General features: G+C 59.4%; 2 protein-coding genes across 3 annotated transcripts; one reads left to right on the top strand and one right to left on the bottom strand.

Annotated features, from left to right (window-relative positions):
• Positions 1 to 10296, top strand: LOC122922440 (formin-2-like). Of its 2 annotated transcripts, XM_044273055.1 has the most exons (3): positions 1 to 15; positions 5081 to 6215; positions 10220 to 10296. In XM_044273055.1, the coding sequence occupies exon 2, from the start codon at positions 5085 to 5087 to the stop codon at positions 5988 to 5990; it is 906 nt and encodes a 301-aa protein (XP_044128990.1). In that variant the 5' UTR covers positions 1 to 15; positions 5081 to 5084; the 3' UTR covers positions 5991 to 6215; positions 10220 to 10296. The 2 variants fall into 2 exon arrangements, with proteins under 2 accessions (XP_044128990.1, XP_044128989.1); XM_044273054.1 differs by lacking the exon at positions 1 to 15 and having other exon boundaries at positions 4880 to 6215.
• Positions 8979 to 24875, bottom strand: LOC122922439 (fukutin related protein). The gene is made up of 2 exons (XM_044273052.1): positions 24700 to 24875; positions 8979 to 11420 (listed from the first exon to the last, which is right to left on the bottom strand). The coding sequence occupies exon 2, from the start codon at positions 11411 to 11413 to the stop codon at positions 9899 to 9901; it is 1515 nt and encodes a 504-aa protein (XP_044128987.1). The 5' UTR covers positions 11414 to 11420; positions 24700 to 24875; the 3' UTR covers positions 8979 to 9898.
• Between the last annotated feature and the right edge of the window lie 437 nt (positions 24876 to 25312).

The raw sequence follows: 25312 nt of genomic DNA, 5'->3' as shown, positions 1-25312 counted from the left end.
CGCTCTCCTGGGTATATACGGTATGTGACGAATACCGTACTTCGACTGACGTCAAGCTCACGAGATACGGGATCGTCACTGGTTACCAAGGCGTGACATTACACCCTCCTGGAAGAGCGGGTAAGGTCAGTCTTCGTACAGTTTTCGCAGACTCCTCCTGTCCACGTGGGCACAGAGAAGCACCAATCTGAGGGAGCCTTTTCACCGCCCCAGTGAAACGGCACGTTAGCCCGGGAAGACTGCCACCAGTTCCTTGTTTGAGATAAGCCTGGTCTGTTAACGGGATTATATAGGGTAAGAAACCAACCAGCGGTAGCGTATTACTAGGCCGAAACACGGACGTGGGGATTCATGATCGAGATACAAAATAGCACAAGATTAAATTATATATTTAATCGCCTTAAGGGCTCACTGGACAATACATTATACACACAAGGATAGATACAGTGGTCTGAGGTTACAAATACAGGTGGTATGGTACAAACAGGATTAAACAGAGCGATAGTCAGTTTACCAGATGGATGAGTCCTTTTGGGTTGTGATGAGTCCTTTGCTGTGGTCACATGGAGGGCAGTGATGTCAGCAGGTTGCAGGTCCCTCTAAACACATGGCACGATGTGAACCTTCTTCAGAGAAAAGACATGCCTGATAGCTGGCACAAGCCTTTTAACCTGTAGCCGGACCCTCCCAGCCTCTGGGAGGGGTCCACACCCCCTCTGCCATGCTGGCAGCACATGAGCCACAAAACCGTTTAGGGCTCATGGTCACAGGGAGGTGGTTCAGGGACCAATGGATCCACCTGGGTTCCGGCTACCAGTAGAGTCCAAGCATGGTATTGTCATTTGGTTTCTGTGAGGTGATATGTATAAATCTCCTCCCTGGCATCCCACCACCAAGCAATGACCACTGACTTGTTCATCGTGGCCACAGGGACACAAATATGTGTCAGGTTTATGCCTGTGATGGACGGGCGATTCATAATTCCTCATGAACCACTGGTTTCATGCTGTCTGCTAAATTTGATTGAACTGGGGAATGGCCTAGACCCCTGCAGAGACTTTTTTCCTGTTCCATTAGCTGGGTTCCTGGCTGGCTGAATGGAGGTGAGAAATTGTAAACAAAGGTGGACTGCTAGAGGCTCTTTGCCATCTGGCTGGCTTTGAAGCAGGCCCCCCCCCCCCCCTGTGGATCTCACTACCTCTGCTACCTTTCAGAAGATGGTTGGTGTGGGAACATAGCTGACAGTAAATATGAATCCATATTCCTCACACCTCCCCCTTTTAGAGGGCGCTAGGGGCAGCACATTCCTGTGTTTCCCCGTGCGCCCATCTGTACCCTCTCTGGTGGCGAATGGCAAAGTGGTAAGGCTGGAGCGCAAGGCTTCCACTTACCCACCTCCCATTCGCACCTGGCCAATGGAGTCACCCTGACTAAGCATAACACCAAGGCCACAATTACTGGCGTCCGGCGGTACTATAAATGGCCGCATGAAGTCAGGGGTACCAAAAGCTGGAAAGGGTATCCTTCAGCGCCTGGAAGGCCGTCTTTGCAGTTGTTTGTCCAATCGACTGCGGAAGGCAGCTTCTTCCTGGTGCGGTCCGTCAGGGGCCTCGTCAGGCTACTTTTTGTGGGGCGCAATAGTACCTGGCGGTGCCCAGGGAAGACATCACCTGGTTCTTGGCTGGCATCCACTCTCCCTGGCTCCGGTTTCAAAGCTTCCCCACCTGGGGCCCCTCGCTTATGCCCAGCTGGCCCTTTCCTGGCGTAAGCCAGATGCTCTCCGGGATCCTCCCATGTAGGACCGAAGACAGCAATGACCTCCAGGTACATGGCCACATACTCTTCGAGTCCCTTAAGCTGCTTGACCAACCGCTTAAAAGTGGCAAGGGCATACTCCATGCTTAATGGTATCTCGGGCTCTGTCCTTCCGGGCGTTTTGGTGAACATTTCTCCCTTCCGGAGGGCACCTGCATCAGGTTCACGGGGAAGGCCTTCTGCCTTCCCTGGGCGTGGTCCAGGGTGACCAGGTACATCCTGGCATTGAGCCGCTGGTGCTCGAGCTACGGGCCCCCCCAGGCCGCCTGAAGCTTGTCCTGAGTTAATGGAACCAGTATCCACGCTTGCTGACCCACCTGGTGGGTCCTCTCACATGCCATCTGGTCATACCCCTGCTTCTGGTCGGTCTGGGCTTGCCCCATACTGTCGTGCACCAACCGCGACAAGGCCTGCGACTTTTCCTAGAAGCACATGACACACTTAGTGACCGATACCCCAGGGGTGGCTACGTCTCCCATCCAGGCCTCTGTATTAGCAGCCCCTGGGTATCTGGCCATCGGAATTTCATGCGCAACCCACAAAAACTCCGCCCTGAACGGATAAGGTACCACAAATTGTTGGTCTTTAGGCCATGCCTCCGGTTCCCTGGCACAACCGTCCTTGGTCCCAGACCTCCCTCTGGAGGTCTCAGTCCAAGGGGGGCCATGCCACCTGCTCCTTGAGAGCGTTGAGGCTGGCGTCAGCCACTAACGCCACCTGAAACCCCTGACCGGATGTGCCCAGAATAGACGAGACTTCCACGTCCCCTGTCAGCTTTACTACCTGCTGGTCCCTAGGCCACTCCTCCGGTGAGCCTTGCTGGACCATGACCCGATACAGCCGTCCTTGGTCCCAGGCCACCCGCTCGAGGTCTGAGTCCGAGGGAGGCTGTGCCGCCTGCTCCTTCAGAGCATTCAGGCTGGCATGAGCCACTAACGCCACCTGAACCCTCTGAGAGGACATGGCCAGAATAGACGAGACTGCCACGTCCCCGGGACCTGTCTCCTGGCCTCCATCTGTTTTGGCAGCCACTTGGTTGGAAGTGGGAAAGCTAATCGGACCCGTGAGGAGTCCCAGCACTCCCGCAGCGCGTGACAGCAGCTATGGCCGCTGCCACCGCTGGTACTGCCTGCTTCCCCTCGGCTTCCGACCAAGTCGCCAGTCCAGATGGACTAACCTGGCCCTCTGAAATCACAGTGGTGGAGGAACCCTGCACTGAGGCGTTATCTGGGAGCCCTACTTCTCCTGGGCAGCTGTCTGCCCCCTGCTTGTCCCCTCAGTCACCACATCGGAGGACAACAGGTTCCAGCAGGCTTGCTGGCCACACCCTGGGGCTTCAGCACATCTGGCAGGAATGACCCCCTCTCCACTGAGGGGAGAGGCACACATTACATCCCCCATCCCCACCAACAGGCATGTTGGGTACATTCACAGTATCAACAGGGGTGGACATGGCATTACATTCTGGGGGATCGGACCTCGGGGTGTCAGCGGCCACGTACTTAGACACAAGTCGCCCCAGGTCCGTCGCAAGCAAAACACTGGCGGGGATATTTGCGGATACCCCCCACCTCCCTTACTCCTCGATTGGTGCCCCAGTCCAAATAGACCATGGCAATGGGCATCGCCGGTTCAACTCCTCCAATACCGGAGACAGTAAGGGATCTCCCGGGCAATAAATCATGGGGTGCCACCAGTTCAGGCCGTACCAGAGTCATCTCAGCGCCGGTGTCTCCAAGTTCCATGGCCATGGCCTGGCCCATGGTGACCAATTTTACATTGTCAAGGGACCTCCCACCACCCCCACACAACACAGGGGACGGTTTCCGGGTCGATGACTGGGACGGGTCCCTCGGGTGCTGGGGACACGTGGCCTTGAAGTGTCCTGGTTGCTTACAAAGGTGACACAGTCGGGGTTCCCCCACCCACGTGAAAAGTGAGGCCGGTGCGCACTTGGGCCTAGGGGCAGGGGTAGCAGCATGCGTCTTACCCCCTCTCCAGCAACAGGTTAGCCCTCTGATGTCCTGTTGTTGGTGTATTCATCGGCCAGGGCTGCTGTTGCGGAGGCCACCTTTGGCTTCCAGTCACGGAGGTACTGCTGGAGGTCCTCCGGGAAATTCCACAATAACTGCTCTGTGGCGATGAGCTCCTTCAGTTGTTGGACAGTGGTGAGCTCCAATCCTGTGGTCCATTGGTCGACCGCTCTCAGCAAGGCCTGCATGTGATCGGCCCAGTTCTGGGTAGAACCCCGCTGCAAATTCCTGAGCTTTTTCCAGTATGTCTAAGGGGTCAAGTTGCACTGCCGGACCAGAGATTGCGTGATGTCCTCATAGCTCAGGATGGTCTCACTTGACAGGTACTCAAAGATTTAAAGGGCTTTTCTCCTGAGACATGGCTTGAGGAATCTGACCCACTGGTTCTCTTGCAGTTGGTACTGATGGCAGGCCATCTCAAATGCCAACAAAAAGGTGTCCAAGTCCCCATCTTTGTCCAGCAGGGGGAAGTCCTCTAGAGCGGCCTGTAGGAGAGCAGCCAAGCCTGCCTGGTGGGATGGGCAGGTGGAGTGAGGCCCACCCCGACTGACGTCAACTACGTTGAGCTCACAACATACGGTACGGTCATGGGTTAACCAAGGCGTGACGTTACGCCTTTCAGAGGAGCAGGTAAGGTCAGCTTGGTACAGTTTTTAAAGACACCTCCTGTCCACGCGAGCACAGAGAGGCATCAAGCTGAGAGAGCCTGGTCACTTCCGCAGTGAAACAGCGCGTTCTCAGCCCGGGTATCTTCCACCAGTTCCTTGTTTGATATAGGTACGGTCTGCTAACGGGATTATATAGGGTAAAAAAAAAACCAGCGGTAGCGTATTACTAGGCCGAAACACGGACGTGGGGATTTGTGATGGAGATACAAGATAGCACAAGATTAAATTATATATTTAATCACATTAAGGGCTCACTAGAATTAACACTATACACACAGAATATATACAGTGGTCTGCGGTTACAAATACAGATGGCGTGGTACAAACAGGGTTAAGCAGAACACCAGGTATAGAAGTCCTTTGGGTTGTGATGAGTCCTTTGCTGTAGTCACATGGAGGGTAGTGATGTCATCAGGTTGCAGGTCCCTCTAAACACATGGCACGTTGTGACCCTCCTTCAGAGAAAAGACACGCCCACTTGCTGGCACAAGGCTTTGAACCTATAGTATATATACGGTATATACATGACTCTGACCCTCGCTCTCCTGGGTACATATACGGTATATACATGTATCCGCCCCTCGCTCTCCTGGGTATATACATGTATCCGCCCCTCGCTCTCCTGGGTATATACATGTATCCGCCCCTCGCTCTCCTGGGTATATACATGTATCCGCCCCTCGCTCTCCTGGGTATATACATGTATCCGCCCCTCGCTCTCCTGGGTATATACATGTATCCGCCCCTCGCTCTCCTGGGTATATACATGTATCCGCCCCTCGCTCTCCTGGGTATATACATGTATCCGCCCCTCGCTCTCCTGGGTATATACATGTATCCGCCCCTCTCTCTCCTGGGTATATACATGTATCCGCCCCTCTCTCTCCTGGGTATATACATGTATCCGCCCCTCTCTCTCCTGGGTATATACATGTATCCGCCCCTCTCTCTCCTGGGTATATACATGTATCCACCCCTCTCTCTCCTGGGTATATACATGTATCCGCCCCTCGCTCTCCTGGGTATATACATGTATCCGCCCCTCGCTCTCCTGGGTATATACATGTATCCGCCCCTCGCTCTCCTGGGTATATACACATGTATCCGCCCCGCTCTCCTGGGTATATACACATGTATCCGCCCCTCGCTCTCCTGGGTATATACACATGTATCCGCCCCTCGCTCTCCTGGGTATATACACATGTATCCGCCCCTCGCTCTCCTGGGTATATACACATGTATCCGCCCCTCGCTCTCCTGGGTATATACACATGTATCCGCCCCTCGCTCTCCTGGGTATATACACATGTATCCGCCCCTCGCTCTCCTGGGTATATACACAGTCCATGCAGTGAACATCCTTTGTTTATTTCAGCCATTATCTGCCCCCTATAGTCCTGCGCCCCCTCCCAGTGCCCCACATCCCACCCTTCAGGCCTCGCTCTGGTCTCACTGCCCCCCCCATCCTCAGTAGGGCCGGGTTGGGGTACTCGGGTTCCTCTATGGCTCTCTCCCCAAACTTCATCTTCAGCAGCTCCACGTGGCGATTTGGGGCTTGAACTAAAGCCCCGGCGAACGGCAGCATCTGCAGGGGCCGGAGGAAGCGCTCTGGGAACTCAATGTCCTGCGGGTGACCAGTCCAGGAGTCCCGGGTCATCAGCCCATCCCGGGGGTAGAAGGGCCACAGGTCCACATGGAGGTGGTTGGTCTGACTGTTTGGACACACCTTCTCATTCAAAGAGTTTTCTTTATTTTCATGACTATGACAATTGTAGATTCGCACTGAAGGCATCAAAACTATGAATTAACACATGTGGAATTATATACATAACAAAAAGTGTGAAACAACTGAAAATATGTCATATTCTAGGGTCTTCAGAGTAGCCACCTTTTGCTTTGATTACTGCTTTGCACACTCTTGGCATTCTCTTGATGAGCTTCAAGAGGTAGTCACCTGAAATGGTCTTCACTTCACAGGTGTGCCCTGTCAGGTGTAATAAGTGGGATTTCTTGCCTTATAAATGGGGTTGGGACCATCAGTTGCGTTGTGGAGAAGTCAGGTGGATACACAGCTGATAGTCCTACTGAATAGACTGTTAGAATTTGTATTATGGCAAGAAAAAAGCAGCTAAGTAAAGGAAAACGAGTGGCCATCATTACTTTAAGAAATGAAGGTCAGTCAGTCCGAAAAATTGGGAAAACTTTGAAAGTGTCCCCAAGTGCAGTCACAAAAACCATCAAGCGCTACAAAGAAACTGGCTCACATGCGGACCGCCCCAGGAAAGGAAGACCAAGAGTCACCTCTGCTGCGGAGGAGAAGTTCCTCCGAGTCACCAGCCTCAGAAATTGCAGGTTAACAGCAGCTTAGATTAGAGACCAGGTCAATGCTACCCAGAGTTCTAGGAGCAGACACATCTCTAGAACAACTGTTAGGAGGAGACTGTGTGAATCAGGCCTTCATGGTAGAAGATCTGCTAGGAAACCACTGCTAAGGACAGGTAACAAGCAGAAGAGACTTGTTTGGGCTAAAGAACACAAGGAATGGACATTAGACCAGTGGAAATCTGTGCTTTGGTCTGATGAGTCCAAATTTGAGATCTTTGGTTCCAACCACCGTGTCTTTGTGCGACGCAGAAAAGGTGACCGGATGGACTCTACATGCCTGGTTCCCACCGTGAAGCATGGAGGAGGAGGTGTGATGGTGTGGAGGTGCTTTGCTGGTGACACTGTTGGGGATTTATTCAGAATTGAAGGCATACTGAACCAGCATGGCTACCACAGCATCTTGCAGCGGCATGCTATTCCATCTGGTTTGCGTTTAGTTGGACCATCATTTATTTTTCAACAGGACAATGACCCCAAACACACCTCCAGGCTGTGTAAGGGCTATCTGACCATGAAGGAGAGTGATGGGGTGCTGCACCAGATGACCTGGCCTCCACAGTCACCGGACCTGAACCCAATCAAGATGGTTTGGGGTGAGCTGGACCGCAGAGTGAAGGCAAAAGGGCCAACAAGTGCTAAGCATCTCTGGGAACTCCTTCAAGACTGTTGGAAGACCATTTCAGGTGACTACCTCTTGAAGCTCATCAAGAGAATGCCAAGAGTGTGCAAAGCAGTAATCAAAGCAAAAGGTGGCTACTGTGAAGAACCTAGAATATGACATATTTTCAGCTGTTTCACACTTTTTGTTATGTAGATAATTCCACATGTGATAATTCATAGTTTTGATGCCTTCAGTGTGAATCTACAATTGTCATAGTCATGAAAATAAAGAAAACTCTTTGAATGAGAAGAAGGTGCGTCCAAACTTTTGGTCTGTACTGTATGTAACAGAAGCTCTCTGTCTGTTTGTCTGTTTGGATATTGTGGATTTTGGGGTACTTTTAATGTGGTTTTCCTGTCTGGAGATGATTAGGTTACTACAGTGTCTGACCTGATTACCTCCCAGTCAGGGGGCAGACATTGTACGTCCTGTATGGGGGTCTTTATACACAGTGTGGTGTTATGGACACATGGGGGGCAGCGCATCGTTATTCAGTTTAGATCTGATGATTAACACTACGTATAATACAGTACAGAGCACAGCGCCTGCGCGGCCCGCCGCTCTCCCCGCCTACTACAGACCCTCCCTAGGACTGTGAATGGGATAATGATGGGGATGACACATATAGCAGGGCCATCCACAGATCCCGCATAATAGTGTCGTGCACAGACCGCCATTAGCTCAAACCCACCAAAATCACACCTTTTGGTTAAAACATTTTTTTTTCTTAGGCCTCTTTCACACTTGCGTTGTCCGGATCCGGCGTGTACTCCACTTGCCGGAATTACACGCCGGATCCGGAAAAACGCAAGTGAACTGAAAGCATTTGAAGACGGATCCGTCTTCAAAATGCGTTCAGTGTTACTATGGCAGCCAGGACGCTATTAATGTCCTGGTTGCCATAGTAGTAGTGAGGAGCGGTATACTTACAGTCCGCGCGGCTCCCGGGGCGCTCCAGAATGACGTCAGAGCGCCCCATGCGCATGGATGACGTGTACATGCGATCATGTGATCCATGCGCGTGGGGCGCCCTGATGTCACTCTGGAGCGCCCCGGGAGCCGCACGGACGGTAAGTATACTGCTCCCCCGCTCCACTTTACCATGGCTGCCAGGACTTTAGCGTCCCGGCAGCCACGGTAACCACTCTAAAAAAGCTAAACGTCGGATCCGGCAAAAACGACGTTTAGCTTAAGGCCGGATCCGGATCAATGCCTTTCAATGGGCAGTAATTCCGGATCCGGCCTTGCGGCAAGTCTTCAGGATTTTTGGCCGGAGCAAAAAGCGCAGCATGCTGCGGTATGTTCTCCGGCCAAAAAATGTTCCGTTCCGGAACTGAAGACATCCTGATGCATCCTGAACGGATTTCTCTCCTATTCAGAATGCATTAGGATAAAACTGATCAGGATTCTTCCGGCATAGAGCCCCGACGACGGAACTCTATGCCGGATCCGCACAATGCAGGTGTGAAAGAGCCCTTATTTTCCTCCTCAAAAACCTAGGTGTGTCTTATAAGGCGAAAAATACGGTATATACTCGTATCCGCCCCTCGCTCTCCTGGGTATATACATGTATCCGCCCCCCGCTCTCCTGGGTATATACATGTATCCGCCCCTCGCTCTCCTGGGTATATACTCGTATCCGCCCCTCGCTCTCCTGGGTATATACATGTATCCGCCCCTCTCTCTCCTGGGTATATACATGTATCCGCCCCTCGCTCTCCTGGGTATATACTCTTATCCGCCCCTCTCTCTCCTGGGTATATACATGTATCCGCCCCTCGCTCTCCTGGGTATATACATGTATCCGCCCCTCTCTCTCCTGGGTATATACATGTATCCGCCCCTCGCTCTCCTGGGTATATACATGTATCCGCCCCTCGCTCTCCTGGGTATATACATGTATCCGCTCCTCGCTCTCCTGGGTATATACATGTATCCGCCCCTCGCTCTCCTGGGTATATACATGTATCCGCCCCTCGCTCTCCTGGGTATATACTCGTATCCGCCCCTCGCTCTCCTGGGTATATACACATGTATCCGCCCCTCGCTCTCCTGGGTATATACACATGTATCCGCCCCTCGCTCTCCTGGGTATATACATGTATCCGCCCCTCGCTCTCCTGGGTATATACATGTATCCGCTCCTCGCTCTCCTGGGTATATACATGTATCCGCTCCTCGCTCTCCTGGGTATATACATGTATCCGCCCCTCGCTCTCCTGGGTATATACATGTATCCGCCCCTCGCTCTCCTGGGTATATACTCGTATCCGCCCCTCGCTCTCCTGGGTATATACACAGTCCATGCAGTGAACATCCTTGGTTTATTTCAGCCATTATCTGCCCCCTATAGTCCTGCGCCCCCTCCCAGTGCCCCACATCCCACCCTTCAGGCCTCGCTCTGGTCTCACCGCCCCCCCCATCCTCAGTAGGGCCGGGTTGGGGTACTCGGGTTCCTCTATGGCTCTCTCCCCAAACTTCATCTTCAGCAGCTCCACGTGGCGATTTGGGGCTTGAACTAAAGCCCCGGCGAACGGCAGCGTCTGCAGGGGCCGGAGGAAGCGCTCTGGGAACTCAATGTCCTGCGGGTGACCAGTCCAGGAGTCCCGGGTCATCAGCCCATCCCGGGGGTAGAAGGGCCACAGGTCCACATGGAGGTGGTTGGTCTGACTGTACTGCACCCTGAAGAAGTCGCCCTCCACGGCCCGCTCCCACACAAAGCCCTCCTCATCTACCAGAGAGCCCTCCTGGGCCCCCCGCAGCTCTGGGCACAGGGCGATGTCCTCCAGGTAGATGCCAAGGTCCACGTCATAGTCCCAGGGGATGATGTCCCGATGGCGGGCGGCCCCCAGCAGGCTCCCCCCCTCCAGCCAGTACCGCACGTTGTTTGCCTCCAGGACCTTGATGACGTGGAGCGCTGTGATCCTGAGGGCCCGGAGGCAGCAGGGGGGGGTCCAGCGCCCCTCGTACAGGTAATCCGGGGTTTCTCCAACCACAGTCCCAAAGCAGCGGGGCGTCTCCTTGGTGCAGCCAAACCAGCGCTCCCCCCCATCCAGTCCGCGCAGCAGCTTCACGCCCAGTGCCCGCATTGTGGCTGCCTCCTCTGCCCGCTCCGCCTGCTCTGCCTTCCAGCGGCCGTGGTCTGTGGCCGGGAACGGAGTGCGAGGAAACATGACGTCATCCATCACCTTCACCCTCCACCCACGCAGAGCCGCCTGAATAAATATGGCCGCCAGCAGGGGGCGGGAGAGAGGAAAGGGCAAGTCAAACAAGTCGCGGGAGCGCATGAGGATGACTGCCGCTCCGGCCACCGCTCCGCAGGACTCTCTGCCACCGGCCACCCGGTACTGTGCCGTCCATTCCCTCTGAGACACGTTCAGGTGCAGGCAGTGCAGGGCGGCGCCAGCTCCGGCCGCCACTAGTCTGACTCCGGGCGCAGCGTCGCGCAGTCCACGAGCCATCCGCTCCAGTAGATCAGGAGGATCCAGGGCACACCCGTCCGGTACCAGCGCCACCAGGCGGGTGTGAACATGGGACTCCAGGCGGGCGGCAGCGCTGGGCAGCTCCGGGGATGGGTGAAGCCTCAGCAGGGAAATGCCAGGGACCGGCGGGTACGGAGCCAACTCTGAAGCCACCAGGATCTGGAGTGCAGGGCGGGCGCGCAGGAAGGAGCGGTGTAACTCCGCCAGGCCATGCTCAAAGGGGCGGAACTCCCGCACAATGACAGTGATGCCCGCGGACAGAGAAGACGGGGGGCGCGGCTCCGGGCGGAGGCGCCAGGTGTAGTACAGGAGCAGCAGGTTACACAGCAGAGTCAGGGCCAGCAGGGCGTGGCAGAGCGGGCAGCGCATCCTCAGCCTGGGGAGGAGACAACACGCTGATCAGAGGATGATGGGGGTTATCATCAGCGCAGGGAACGGGACTGCACTGACAACACTACAGATTTACCAACCGGGGCCCCTGCTGCCCCTCGGGGGCCCGTACCCTCTCATGTGAGGCTAATGCATGGGACGTCAGCCCTACCGGCTCCATGGGGGAGGGGCGGTCATCACCAGATCTACGGGGGAGGGGCGGTCATCGCCGGATCTACGGGGGAGGGGCGGTCATCGCCGGATCTACGGGGGAGGGGCGGTCATCGCCGGATCTACGGGGGAGGGGCGGTCATCGCCGGATCTACGGGGGAGGGGCGGTCATCGCCTGATATAGGGGAGGGGCGGACATCGCCGGATCTACGGGGGAGGGGCGGACATCGCCGGATCTACGGGGAGGGGCGGACATCGCCGGATCTACGGGGGAGGGGCGGACATCGCCGGATCTACGGGGGAGGGGCGGACATCGCCAGATCTACGGGGGAGGGGCGGTCAGCGCCAGATCTACCGGCGAGGGGCGGTCAGCGCCAGATCTACGGGGGAGGGCGGTCAGCGCCAGATCTACGGGGGAGGGGCGGTCAGCGCCAGATCTACGGGGGAGGGCGGTCAGCGCCAGATCTACGGGGGAGGGGCGGTCAGCGCCAGATCTACGGGGGAGGGGCGGTCAGCGCCGATCTACGGGGAGGGGCGGTCAGCGCCAGATCTACGGGGGGGGCGGTCAGCGCCAGATCTACGGGGGAGGGGCGGTCAGCGCCAGATCTACGGGGGAGGGGCGGTCAGCGCCAGATCTACGGGGAGGGGCGGTCAGCGCCAGATCTACGGGGAGGGGCGGTCAGCGCCAGATCTACGGGGGAGGGGCGGTCAGCGCCAGATCTACGGGGGAGGGGCGGTCAGCGCCAGATCTACGGGGGAGGGGCGGTCAGCGCCAGAATCTACGGGGGAGGGGCGGTCAGCAGCCAGATCTACGGGGGAGGGGCGGTCAGCGCCAGATCTACGGGGGAGGGGCGGTCAGCGCCAGATCTACGGGGGAGGGCGGTCAGCACCAGATCTACGGGGGAGGGGCGTCAGCACCAGATCTACGGGGGAGGGGCGGTCAGCACCAGATCTACGGGGGAGGGGCGGTCAGCACCAGATCTACGGGGGAGGGGCGGTCAGCACCAGATCTACGGGGGAGGGGCGGTCAGCACCAGATCTACGGGGGAGGGGCGGTCAGCACCAGATCTACGGGGGAGGGGCGGTCAGCACCAGATCTACGGGGGAGGGGCGGTCAGCACCAGATCTACGGGGGAGGGGCGGTCAGCACCAGATCTACGGGGGAGGGTGCGGTCAGCACCAGATCTACGGGGGAGGGGCTGCGGTCAGCACCAGATCTACGGGGGAGGGGCGGTCAGCACAGATCTACGGGGAGGGGCGGTCAGCACCAGATCTACGGGGGAGGGGCGGGTCATCACCAGATCTACGGGGGAGGGGCGGTCATCACCAGATCAGGGGGAGGGGCGGTCCTCACCAGATCTACGGGGGAGGGGCGGCATCACCAGATCTACTGGGGAGGGGCGGTCATCACAGATCTACTGGGGGGAGGGCGGTCAGCACCAGATCTACGGGGGAGGGCGGTCAGCACCAATCTACGGGGGAGGGGCGGTCAGCACCAGATCTACGGGGGAGGGGCGGTCAGCACCAGATCTACGGGGGAGGGGCGGTCAGCACCCAGATCTACGGGGGAGGGGCGGTCATCACCAGATCTACGGGGGAGGGGCGGTCAGCACCGCTCATACTGGGGGAGGGGCGGTCAGCACCAGATCTACGTGGGGAGGGCGCGGTCAGCACCAGATCTACGGGGGAGGGGCGGTCAGCACCAGATCTACGGGGGAGGGGCGGTCAGCCACCAGATCTACGGGGGAAGGGGCGGTCAGCACCAGATCTACGGGGGAGGGGCGGTACAGCACCAGATCTACGGGGGAGGGGCGGTCAGCACCAGATCTACGGGGGAGGGGGCGGTCAGCACCAGATCTACGGGGGAGGGGCGGGTCAGCACCAGATCTACGGGGGGAGGGCGGTCAGCACCAGATCTACGGGGGAGGGGCGGTCAGCACCAGATCTACGGGGGAGGGGCGGTCAGCACCAGATCTACGGGGGAGGGGCGGTCAGCACCAGATCTACGGGGGAGGGGCGGTCAGCACCAGATCTACGGGGGAGGGGCGGTCAGCACCAGATCTACGGGGAGGGGCGGTCAGCACCAGATCTACGGGGGGAGGGGCGGTCAGCACCAGATCTACGGGGGAGGGGCGGTCAGCACCAGATCTACGGGGAGGGGCGGTCAGCACCAGATCTACGGGGGAGGGGCGGTCAGCACCAGATCTACGGGGGAGGGGCGGTCATCACCAGATCTACGGGGGAGGGGCGGTCATCACCAGATCTACGGGGGAGGGGCGGTCATTAGCTCCATGGGGAGGGGCGGTCATCACCAGATCTACGGGGGAGGGTGCTGGTCAGCAACCAGATCTACGGGGGAGGGGCGGTTCAGCACCAAATCTACGGGGGAGGGGCGGTCAGCACCAGATCTACGGGGGAGGGTGCGGTCAGCACCAGATCTACGGGGGAGGGGCGGTCAGCACCAGATCTACGGGGGAGGGGCGGGTCAGCACCAGATCTACGGGGAGGGGCGGTCAGCACCAGATCTACGGGGGAGGGGCGGTCAGCACAGATCTACGGGGGAGGCGGGTCAGCACCAGATCTACGGGGGAGGGGCGGTCAGCACCAGATCTACGGGGGAGGGGCGGTCAGCACAGATCTACGGGGAGGGTGCGGTCAGCACCAGATCTACGGGGGAGGGGCGGTCAGCACCAGATCTACGGGGGAGGGGCGGTCAGCACCAGATCTAGGGGAGGGGCGGTCAGCACCAGATCTACGGGGAGGGGCGGTCAGCACCAGATCTACGGGGGAGGGGCGGTCAGCACCAGATCTAGGGGGAGGGGCGGTCAGCACCAGATCTACGGGGGAGGGGCGGTCATCACCAGATCTACGGGGGAGGGCGGTCATCACCAGATCTACGGGGAGGGGCGTCATCACCAGATCTACAGGGGAAGGGCGGTCATCACCAGATCTACGGGGGAGGGGCGGTCATTAGCTCCATGGGGAGGGGCGGTCATCACCAGATCTACGGGGGAGGGGCGGTCATCACCAGATCTACGGGGGAGGGGCGGTCATCATCAGATCTACGGGGGAGGGGCGGTCATCACCAGATCTACGGGGGAGGGGCGGTCATCACCAGATCTACGGGGAGGGGCGGTCATCACCAGATCTACGGGGGAGGGGCGGTCATTAGCTCCATGGGGGAGGGGCGGTCATCACCAGATCTATGGGGAGGAGCGGTCATCACCAGATCTATGGGGGAGGGGCGGTCATTAGCTCCATGGGGGAGGGGCGGTCATCACCAGATCTATGGGGGAGGGGCGGTCATCACCAGATCTATGGGGGAGGGGCGGTCATCACCAGATCTACGGGGGAGGGGCGGTCATCACCAGATCTACGGGGTAGGGGCGGTCATCACCAGATCTACGGGGGAGGGCGGTCATCACCAGATCTACGGGGGAGGGCGGTCATCACCAGATCTACGGGGGGAGGGGCGGTCATTAGCTCCATGGGGGAGGGGCGGTCATCACCAGATCTATGGGGGAGGTCATCAACAGCTCTATGGGGGAGGGGCGGTCATCACCAGATCTACGGGGGGAGGGGCGGTCATTAGCTCCATGGGGGAGGGGCGGGTCATCACCAGATCTGTGGGGGAGGGGAGGTCATCACCAGATCTATGGGGGAGGGGGGGGTCATCACCAGAGCTATGGGGGAGGGGCGGTCCTCACCAGATCTATGGGGGAGGGGAGGTCATCACCAGATCTATGGGGGAGGGGCGGTCATCACCAGATCTATGGGGGGGAGGGGCGGTCATCACCAGATCTATGGGGAAGGGGTGATAATTATCAGATCTGGGGGAGGGGGGGGGCGGTCATCACCAGCTATATGGGGGAGGGGCGGTCACTACCAGCTATATGGGGTGGGGCGGGTCATTAGCTCCATGGGGGAGGGGCGGTCACTACCAGCTTATATGGGGGTATGGCGGTCGTTAGCTCCATGGGGGAGGGGCAGTCACTACCGCTATATGGGGGAGGGGCGGTCACTACCAGCTATATGGGGGAGGGGGCGGTCACTACCGCTATATGGGGGGAGGGCCGGTCATCACCAGATCTACGGGGGAGGGGCGGTCAGCACCAGATCTATGGGGGGAGGGGCGGTCAGCACCAGATCTACGGGGGGCACGGGTCGGTCAGCACCAGATCTACGGGGGAGGGCGGTCAGCACCAGATCTACGGGGGAGGGGCGGTCAGCACCAGATCTACGGGGGAGGGGCGGTCAGCACCAGATCTACGTGGGAGGCGCGGTCAACCAGATCTACGGGGGGGCGGTCAGCACCAGATCTACGGGGGAGGGGCGGTCATTAGCTCCATGGGGGTGGGGCGGTCATCACCAGATCTACGGGAGGGGCGGTCATTAGCTCCATGGGGAGGGGCGGTCATCACCAGATCTATGGGGGAGGGGCGGTCATCACCAGATCTATGGGGGAGGGAGGGTGATAATTATCAGATCTGGGGGAGGGGGGGGGCGGTCATCACCAGCTATATGGGGGGAGGGGCGGTCACTACCAGCTATTGGGGTTGGGGCGGTCATTAGCTCCATGGGGAGGGCGGTCCTACCAGCTATATGGGGGAGGGGCGGTCGTTAGCTCCATGGGGGAGGGGCAGTCACTACCAGCTATGGGGGAGGGGCGGTCATACCATATAGGGGGAGGGGCGGTCACTACCCTATAGGGGAGGGGCGGTCATCACCAGATCTAAGACGGGGAGGGGCGGCTCAGCACCAGATCTACGGGGGAGGGGCGGTCAGCACCAGATCTACGGGGGCGGGGCGGTCAGCACCAGATCTACGGGGGAGGGGCAGGTCAGCACCAGATCTACGGGGGAGGGGGCGGTCAGCTACCAGATCTACGGGGTAGGGGCGGTCAGCACCAGATCTACGGGGGTAGGGGCGGGTCAGCACCAGATCTACGGGGGAGGGGCGGTCAGCACCAGATCTAACGGGGGACGGGGCGGTCAGCACAGATCTAGGGGGGAGGGGGGCGGTCAGCACCAGATCTACGGGGGAGGGGCGGCTCAGCACCAGATCTACGGGGGGGAGGGGCGGTCATCACCAGATCTACAGGGGAAGGGTGGCATCACCAGATCTACGGGGAGGGGCGGTCATTAGCTCCATGGGGAGGGGCGGTCAATCACCAGATCTACGGGGGAGGGTGCGGGCTCCTCACCAGATCTACGGGGGAGGGGCGGTCATCATCAGATCTACGGGGGAGGGGCGGTCATCACACAGATCTACGGGGGAGTGGGCGGTCATCACCAGATCTACGGGGGAGGGGGCGGTCATTAGCTCCATGGGGGAGGGGGCGGTCATCACCAGATCTATGGGGGAGGGGCGGGTCATTAGCTCCATGGGGGAGGGGCGGTCATCACCAGATCTATGGGGGAGGGGCGCTCAGCACCGGCTCTATGGGGGAGGGGCGGTCATCACCAGATCTACGGGGGAGGGGCGGTCATCACCAGATCTTACGGGGGAGGGGGCGGTCATCACCAGATCTACGGGGGAGGGGCGGTCATTAGCTCCATGGGGGAGGGGCGGTCATCACCAGATCTATGGGGGAGGTCATCAACAGCTCTATGGGGGAGGGGCGGTCATTAGCTCCATGGGGGAGGGGCGGTCATCACCAGATCTGTGGGGGAGGGGGAGGTCATCACCAGATCTATGGGGGAGGGGGGGGGTCATCACCAGATCTATGGGGGAGGAGCGGTCATCACCAGATCTATGGGGGAGGGGCGGTCATCACCAGATCTATGGGGAGGGGCGGTCATCACCAGATCTATGGGGGAGGGGCGCTCATCACCAGATCTATGGGGGAGGGGCGGTCATCACCATCTATGGGGGAGGGCGGGTCATCACCAGATCTATGGGGGAGGGGCGGTCATCACCAGATCTATGGGGAAGGGGTGATAATTATCAGATCTGGGGGAGGGGGGGGCGGTCATCACCAGCTATATGGGGGAGGGGCGGCACTACCAGCTATATGGGGTTGGGGCGGTCATTAGCTCCATGGGGGAGGGGCGGTCACTACCAGCTATATGGGGGATGGGCGGTCGTTAGCTCCATGGGGGAGGGCGTCACTACCAGCTATATGGGGGAGGGGCGGTCACTACCAGCTATATGGGGGAGGGGCGGTCCACTACCGTATAGGGGGGGGCGTCACTACCAGCTATATGGGGGAGGGGCGGTCACTACCAGCTATATGGGGGGGGCGTCACTACCAGCTATATGGGGGAGGGGCGGTCACTACCAGCTATATGGGGGAGGGGCGGTCACTACCAGCTATATGGGGAGGGGCGGTCCTCCAGCTATATGGGGGGAGGGGCGGTCGTGATAGCATCCCTGGGGGAGGGCGGTCACTACCAGCTATATGGGGAGGGGCGGTCATTACCAGCTATATGGGGAGGGGCGGTCACTACCAGCTATATGGGGGAGGGGCGGTCACTACCAGCTATATGGGGGAGGGCGTCGTTAGCTCTGGGGAGGGGCGGTCACTACCAGCTATATGGGGAGGGGCGGTCACTACCAGCTATATGGGGGAGGGGCGGTCACTACCAGCTATATGGGGGAGGGGCGGTCACTACCAGCTATAGGGGGGAGGGCGGTCACTACCAGCTATATGGGGGAGGGCGGTCACTACCAGCTATATGGGGGAGGGGCGGTCACTACCAGCTATATGGGGGGGGCGGTCACTACCAGCTATATGGGGAGGGGCGGTCACTACCAGCTTTATGGGGAGGGGCAGTCACTACCAGCATTATATGGGGAGGGGCGGTCACTACCAGCTATATGGGGAATGGGCGGTCGTTAGCTCCATGGGGAGGGGCGTCACTACCAGCTATATGGGGGAGGGGCGGTCACTACAGCTATATGGGGGAGGGGCGGTCACTACCAGCTTTAGGGGGGGAGGGGCGTCACTACCAGCTATATGGGGGAGGGCGGTCATCACAGATCTACGGGGGGAGGGCGGTCACTACCAGCTATATGGGGGGAGGGGGCGGGTCACTACCAGCTATATGGGGGGAGGGGCGGTCACTACCAGCTATATGGGGGAGGGGCGGTCACTACCAGCTATATGGGGGATGGGCGGTCACTACCAGCTATAGTGGGGAGGGGCGGTCACTACAGCTATATGGGGGAGGGGCGGTCACTACCAGCTATATGGGGGAGGGGCGGTCACTACCAGCTTTATGGTGGAGGGGCAGTCACTACCAGCTATAGGGGGAGGGGCGGTCACTACCAGCTATATGGTGGATGGAGGTGTTAGCTCCATGGGGAGGGGCGGCACTACCAGCTATATGGGGGAGGGGCGGTCACTACCAGCTATATGGGGGAGGGGCGGTCACTACCAGCTATATGGGGGAGGGGCGGTCACTACCAGCTATATGGGGGGAGGGGCGGTCACTACCAGCTATATGGGGGAGGGTGGTCACTACCAGCTTTATGGGGAGGGGCGGTCACTACCAGCTTTATGGGGGAGGGGCGGTCACTACCAGCTTTATGGGGGAGGGGCGGTCATCACCAGATCTACGGGGGGAGGGGCGGTCACTACCAGCTATATGGGGGAGGGGCGGTCACTACCAGCTATATGGGGGAGGGGCGGTCCGTTAGCTCCATGGGGGAGGGGCGGTCACTACCAGCTATATGGGGAGGGGCGGTCATTACCAGCTATATGGGGAGGGGCGGTCACTACCAGCTATATGGGGGAGGGGCGGTCACTACCAGCTATATGGGGGAGGGGCGGTCGTTAGCTCCATGGGGGAGGGGCGGTCACTACCAGCTATATGGGGAGGGGCGGTCACTACCAGCTATATGGGGGAGGGGCGGTCACTACCAGCTATATGGGGGAGGGGCGGTCACTACCAGCTATATGGGGGAGGGGCGGTCAGCACCAGATCTACGGGGGAGGGGCGGTCAGCACCAGATCTACGGGGGAGGGGCGGTCAGCACCAGATCTACGGGGGAGGGGGCTGTCAGCACCAGATCTACGGGGGGAGGGGCGGTCAGCACCAGATCTACGGGGGAGGGGCGGTCAGCACCAGATCTACGGGGGAGGGGCGGTCATCACCAGATCTACGGGGAGGGGCGGTCAGCACCAGATCTACGGGGGAGGGGCGGTCAGCACCAGATCTACGGGGGAGGGGCGGTCCATCACCAGATCTACAGGGGAAGGGTGGTCATCACCAGATCTACGGGGGAGGGGCGGTCATTAGCTCCATGGGGAGGGGGCGTCATCACCAGATCTACGGGGGAGGGGCGGTCATCACCAGATCTACGGGGGAGGGGCGGTCATCATCAGATCTACCGGGGGAGGGGCGGGGTCATCACCAAGATCTAACGGGGGAGGGGCGGTCATCCCAGATCTACGGGGGAGGGGCGGTCATAGCTCCATGGGGGAGGGGCGGTCATCACCAGATCTATGGGGGAGGGGCGGTCATTAGCTCCATTGGGGGAGGGGGCGGTCATCACCAGATCTATGGGGGAGGGGCGGTCATCACCAGATCTATGGGGGAGGGGCGGTCATCACCAGATCTACGGGGGAGGGGCGGTCATCACCAGATCTACGGGGGATGGGCGGTCATTAGCTCCATGGGGGAGGGGCGGTCATCACCAATCTATGGGGGAGGGTCATCAACAGCTCTATGGGGGAGGGGCGGTCATCCCAGATCTGTGGGGGAGGGAGGTCATCACCAGATTCTATGGGGGTAGGGGGGGGGGGTCATCACCAGATCTATGGGGGAGGAGCGGTCATCACCAGATCTATGGGGAGGGGGCGGTCATCACCAGATCTATGGGGGAGGGCGGTCATCACCAGATCTATGGGGGGAGGGGCGGTCATCACCAGATCTATGGGGGAGGGGCGGTCATCACCAGATCTATGGGGAAGGGGTGATAATTATCAGATCTGGGGGAGGGGGGGGCGGTCATCACCAGCTATATGGGGGAGGGGCGGTCACTACCAGCTATATGGGGTTGGGGCGGTCATTAGCTCCATGGGGGAGGGGCGGTCACTACCAGCTATATGGGGGATGGGCGGTCCGTTAGCTCCATGGGGAGGGGCAGTCACTACCAGCTATATGGGGGAGGGCGGTCACTACCAGCTATATGGGGGAGGGGCGGTCACTACCAGCTATATGGGGGAGGGGCGGTCACTACCAGCTATATGGGGGAGGGGCGGTCACTACCAGCTATATGGGGAGGGGCGGTCACTACCAGCTATAGGGGGAGGGGCGGGTCACTACCAGCTATATGGAGGAGGGGCGGTCACTACCAGCTTTATGGGGGAGGGGCAGTCACTACCAGCTTTATGGGGGAGGGGCAGTCACTACCAGCTATATGGGGAGGGGCGGTCACTACCAGCTATATGGTGGATGGGCGGTCGTTAGCTCCATGGGGGAGGGGCGGTCACTACCAGCTATATGGGGGAGGGGCGGTCACTACCAGCTATATGGGGGAGGGGCGGTCACTACCAGCTATATGGGGGAGGGGCGGTCACTACCAGCTATATGGGGGAGGGGCGGTCACTACCAGCTATATGGGGAGGGGCGGTCACTACCAGCTTTATGGGGGAGGGGCGGTCACTACCAGCTTTATGGGGGAGGGGCGGTCATCACCAGATCTACGGGGGGAGGGGCGGTCACTACCAGATCTACGGGGGGAGGGGCGGTCACTACCAGCTATATGGGGGAGGGGCGGTCACTACCAGCTATATGGGGAGGGGCGGTCGTTAGCTCCATGGGGGAGGGGCGGTCACTACCAGCTATATGGGGAGGGGCGGTCATTACCAGCTATATGGGGAGGGGCGGTCACTACCAGCTATATGGGGGAGGGGCGGTCACTACCAGCTATATGGGGGAGGGGCGGTCGTTAGCTCCATGGGGGAGGGGCGGTCACTACAGCTATATGGGGGAGGGGCGGTCACTACCAGCTATATGGGGGAGGGGGCGGTCACTACCAGCTATATGGGGGAGGGGCGGTCACTACCAGCTATATGGGGAGGGGGCGGTCACTACCAGCTTTATGGGGGAGGGGCGGTCACTACCAGCTTTATGGGGGAGGGGCGGTCACTACCAGCTTTATGGGGGAGGGGCGGTCATCACCAGATCTACGGGGGGAGGGGCGGTCACTACCAGCTATATGGGGGAGGGGCGGTCACTACCAGCTATATGGGGGAGGGGCGGTCGTTAGCTCCATGGGGGAGGGGCGGTCACTACCAGCTATATGGGGAGGGGCGGTCATTACCAGCTATATGGGGAGGGGCGGTCACTACCAGCTATATGGGGGAGGGGCGGTCACTACCAGCTATATGGGGGAGGGGCGGTTCCGTTAGGCTCCATGGGGGAGGGGCGGTCACTACCAGCTATATGGGGAGGGGCGGTCACTACCAGCTATATGGGGGTGGGCGGTCACTACCAGCTAGATGGGGGGAGGGGCGGTCACTACCAGCTATATATGGGGAGGGGCGGTCAGCACCAGATCTACGGGGGAGGGGCGGTCAGCACCAGATCTACGGGGGAGGGGCGGTCAGCACCAGATCTACGGGGGAGGGGCGGTCAGCACCAGATCTACGGGGGAGGGGCGGTCAGCACCAGATCTACGGGGGAGGGGCGGTCAGCACCAGATCTACGGGGGAGGGGCGGTCAGCACCAGATCTACGGGGGAGGGGCGGTCAGCACCAGATCTACGGGGGAGGGGCGGTCAGCACCAGATCTACGGGGGAGGGGCGGTCATCACCAGATCTACAGGGGAAGGGTGGTCATCACCAGATCTACGGGGGAGGGCGGTCATTAGCTCCATGGGGAGGGGCGGTCATCACCAGATCTACGGGGAGGGGCGGTCATCACCAGATCTACGGGGGAGGGGCGGTCATCATCAGATCTACGGGGGAGGGGGCGGTCATCACCAGATCTACGGGGGAGGGGCGGTCATCACCAGATCTACGGGGGAGGGGCGGTCATTAGCTCCATGGGGGAGGGGCGGTCATCACCAGATCTATGGGGGAGGGGCGTTCATTAGCTCCCTGGGGGAGGGGCGGTCATCACCAGATCTATGGGGGAGGGCGGTCATCACCAGATCTATGGGGGAGGGGCGGTCATCACCAGATCTACGGGGGAGGGGCGGTCATCACCAGATCTACGGGGGAGGGGCGGTCATTAGCTCCATGGGGGAGGGGCGGTCATCACCAGATCTATGGGGGAGGTCATCAACAGCTCTATGGGGGAGGGGCGGTCATCACCAGATCTATGGGGGAGGGGAGGTCATCACCAGATCTATGGGGGAGGGGGGGGGGTCATCACCAGATCTATGGGGAGGAGCGGTCATCACCAGATCTATGGGGGAGGGGCGGTCATCACCAGATCTATGGGGGAGGGGCGGTCATCACCAGATCTATGGGGGAGGGGCGGTCATCACCAGATCTATGGGGAGGGCGGTCATCACCAGATCTATGGGGAAGGGGTGATAATTATCAGATCTGGGGGAGGGGGGGGCGGTCATCACCAGCTATATGGGGGAGGGGCGGTCACTACCAGCTATATGGGGTTGGGGCGGTCATTAGCTCCATGGGGGAGGGGCGGTCACTACCAGCTATATGGGGGATGGGCGGTCGTTAGCTCCATGGGGGAGGGGCGGTCACTACCAGCTATATGGGGGAGGGGCGGGTCACTACCAGCTATATGGGGGAGGGGCGGTCACTACCAGCTATATGGGGGAGGGGCGGTCACTACCAGCTATATGGGGAGGGGCGGTCACTACCAGCTATATGGGGGAGGGGCGGTCACTACCAGCTATATGGGGGAGGGGCGGTCACTACCAGCTATATGGAGGAGGGGCGGTCACTACCAGCTTTATGGGGAGGGGCAGTCACTACCAGCTTTATGGGGAGGGGCAGTCACTACCAGCTATATGGGGAGGGGCGGTCACTACCAGCTATATGGTGATGGGCTGGTCGTTAGCTCCATGGGGGAGGGGCGGTCACTACCAGCTATATGGGGGAGGGGCGGTCACTACCAGCTATATGGGGGAGGGGCGGTCACTACCAGCTATATGGGGGAGGGGCGGTCACTACCAGCTATATGGGGGAGGGGCGGTCACTACCAGCTTTATGGGGGAGGGGCGGTCACTACCAGCTTTAATGGGGGAGGGGCGGTCATCACCAGATCTACGGGGGGGAGGGGCGGTCACTACCAGCTATATGGGGGAGGGGCGGTCACTACCAGCTATATGGGGGAGGGGCGGTCGTTAGCTCCATGGGGGAGGGGCGGTCACTACCAGCTATATGGGGAGGGGCGGTCATTACCAGCTATATGGGGAGGGGCGGTCACTACCAGCTATATGGGGAGGGGCGGTCACTACCAGCTATATGGGGGAGGGGCGGTCGTTAGCTCCATGGGGGAGGGGCGGTCACTACCAGCTATATGGGGAGGGGCGGTCACTACCAGCTATATGGGGAGGGGCGGTCACTACCAGCTATATGGGGGAGGGGCGGTCACTACCAGCTATATGGGGGAGGGGCGGTCACTACCAGCTATATGGGGGAGGGGCGGTCACTACCAGCTTTATGGGGAGGGGCAGTCACTACCAGCTATATGGGGAGGGGCAGTCACTACCAGCTATATGGGGAGGGGCGGTCACTACCAGCTATATGGTGGATGGGCGGTCGTTAGCTCCATGGGGGAGGGGCGGTCACTACCAGCTATATGGGGGAGGGGCGGTCACTACCAGCTATATGGGGAGGGGCGGTCACTACCAGCTATATGGGGAGGGGCGGTCATCACCAGATCTACGGGGGGAGGGGCGGTCACTACCAGCTATATGGGGGAGGGGCGGTCACTACCAGCTATATGGGGGAGGGGCGGTCGTTAGCTCCATGGGGGAGGGGCGGTCACTACCAGCTATATGGGGAGGGGCGGTCATTACCAGCTATATGGGGAGGGGCGGTCACTACCAGCTATATGGGGGAGGGGCAGTCATTACCAGCTATATGGGGGAGGGGCGGTCGTTAGCTCCATGGGGGAGGGGCGGTCACTACCAGCTATATGGGGGAGGGGCGGTCGTTAGCTCCATGGGGGAGGGGCGGTCATTACCTGTATCGGCCGCTAGTTACATTGTAGCTTCCTCACATCAGCCGCTGCCCACGTGTCTTCCTCTTTCCAGACACCTGTGACGTCAGTCGCCCTAAACTTTATTGACACAGACTCCTTGACACAGACACAAATAAACAGTGGCTCTTCCGGTCTCTGTCCCCGCCTCGTTGCGCCTAGTCCCGCCCTCATCATGACGACTCGTCAATCAGGCCCCACCCATCGGTTCCGCTGTGTGGAATATTAAACAGCTGTTCAGTCTCTCCTTTGACGTGGCAGCGTAGTGTGGGCGTGTCCAGCGGGTAGCATGCATTTCTAGCTGCAGCCTAGGCAACTGTATGTTAATTGGCTCGCTGGAAGTCAGGTCCTACGCAGTGATTGGCTGACACAATTCTCGAGTAGATTTTATTGGCTGAGCTCAATGTCATTCATCTGCTATGAAGACAACTTGCTCTTGGAGGCGTCACTTAGTCAACAGCTAAATGTTGGGCGTGGTTACTGTCAATCACGAATATGTAAATACGTCGCCTTGTGATTGGTTCAGACAGTACTGACGTAAAAGCTTTGACTGATGGGTGGGCGGGTTTACTGTCTTTTTGATCCCGGCTGTCTGTAG

Source organism: Bufo gargarizans, unplaced genomic scaffold (genome assembly GCF_014858855.1).
Source record: "Bufo gargarizans isolate SCDJY-AF-19 unplaced genomic scaffold, ASM1485885v1 fragScaff_scaffold_35_pilon, whole genome shotgun sequence".
In the NCBI taxonomy this organism is placed as follows: Eukaryota; Metazoa; Chordata; class Amphibia; order Anura; family Bufonidae; genus Bufo; species Bufo gargarizans.
Note: the sequence above shows the minus strand (reverse complement) of the source record. Positions and strands in the feature narration are given on the sequence as shown.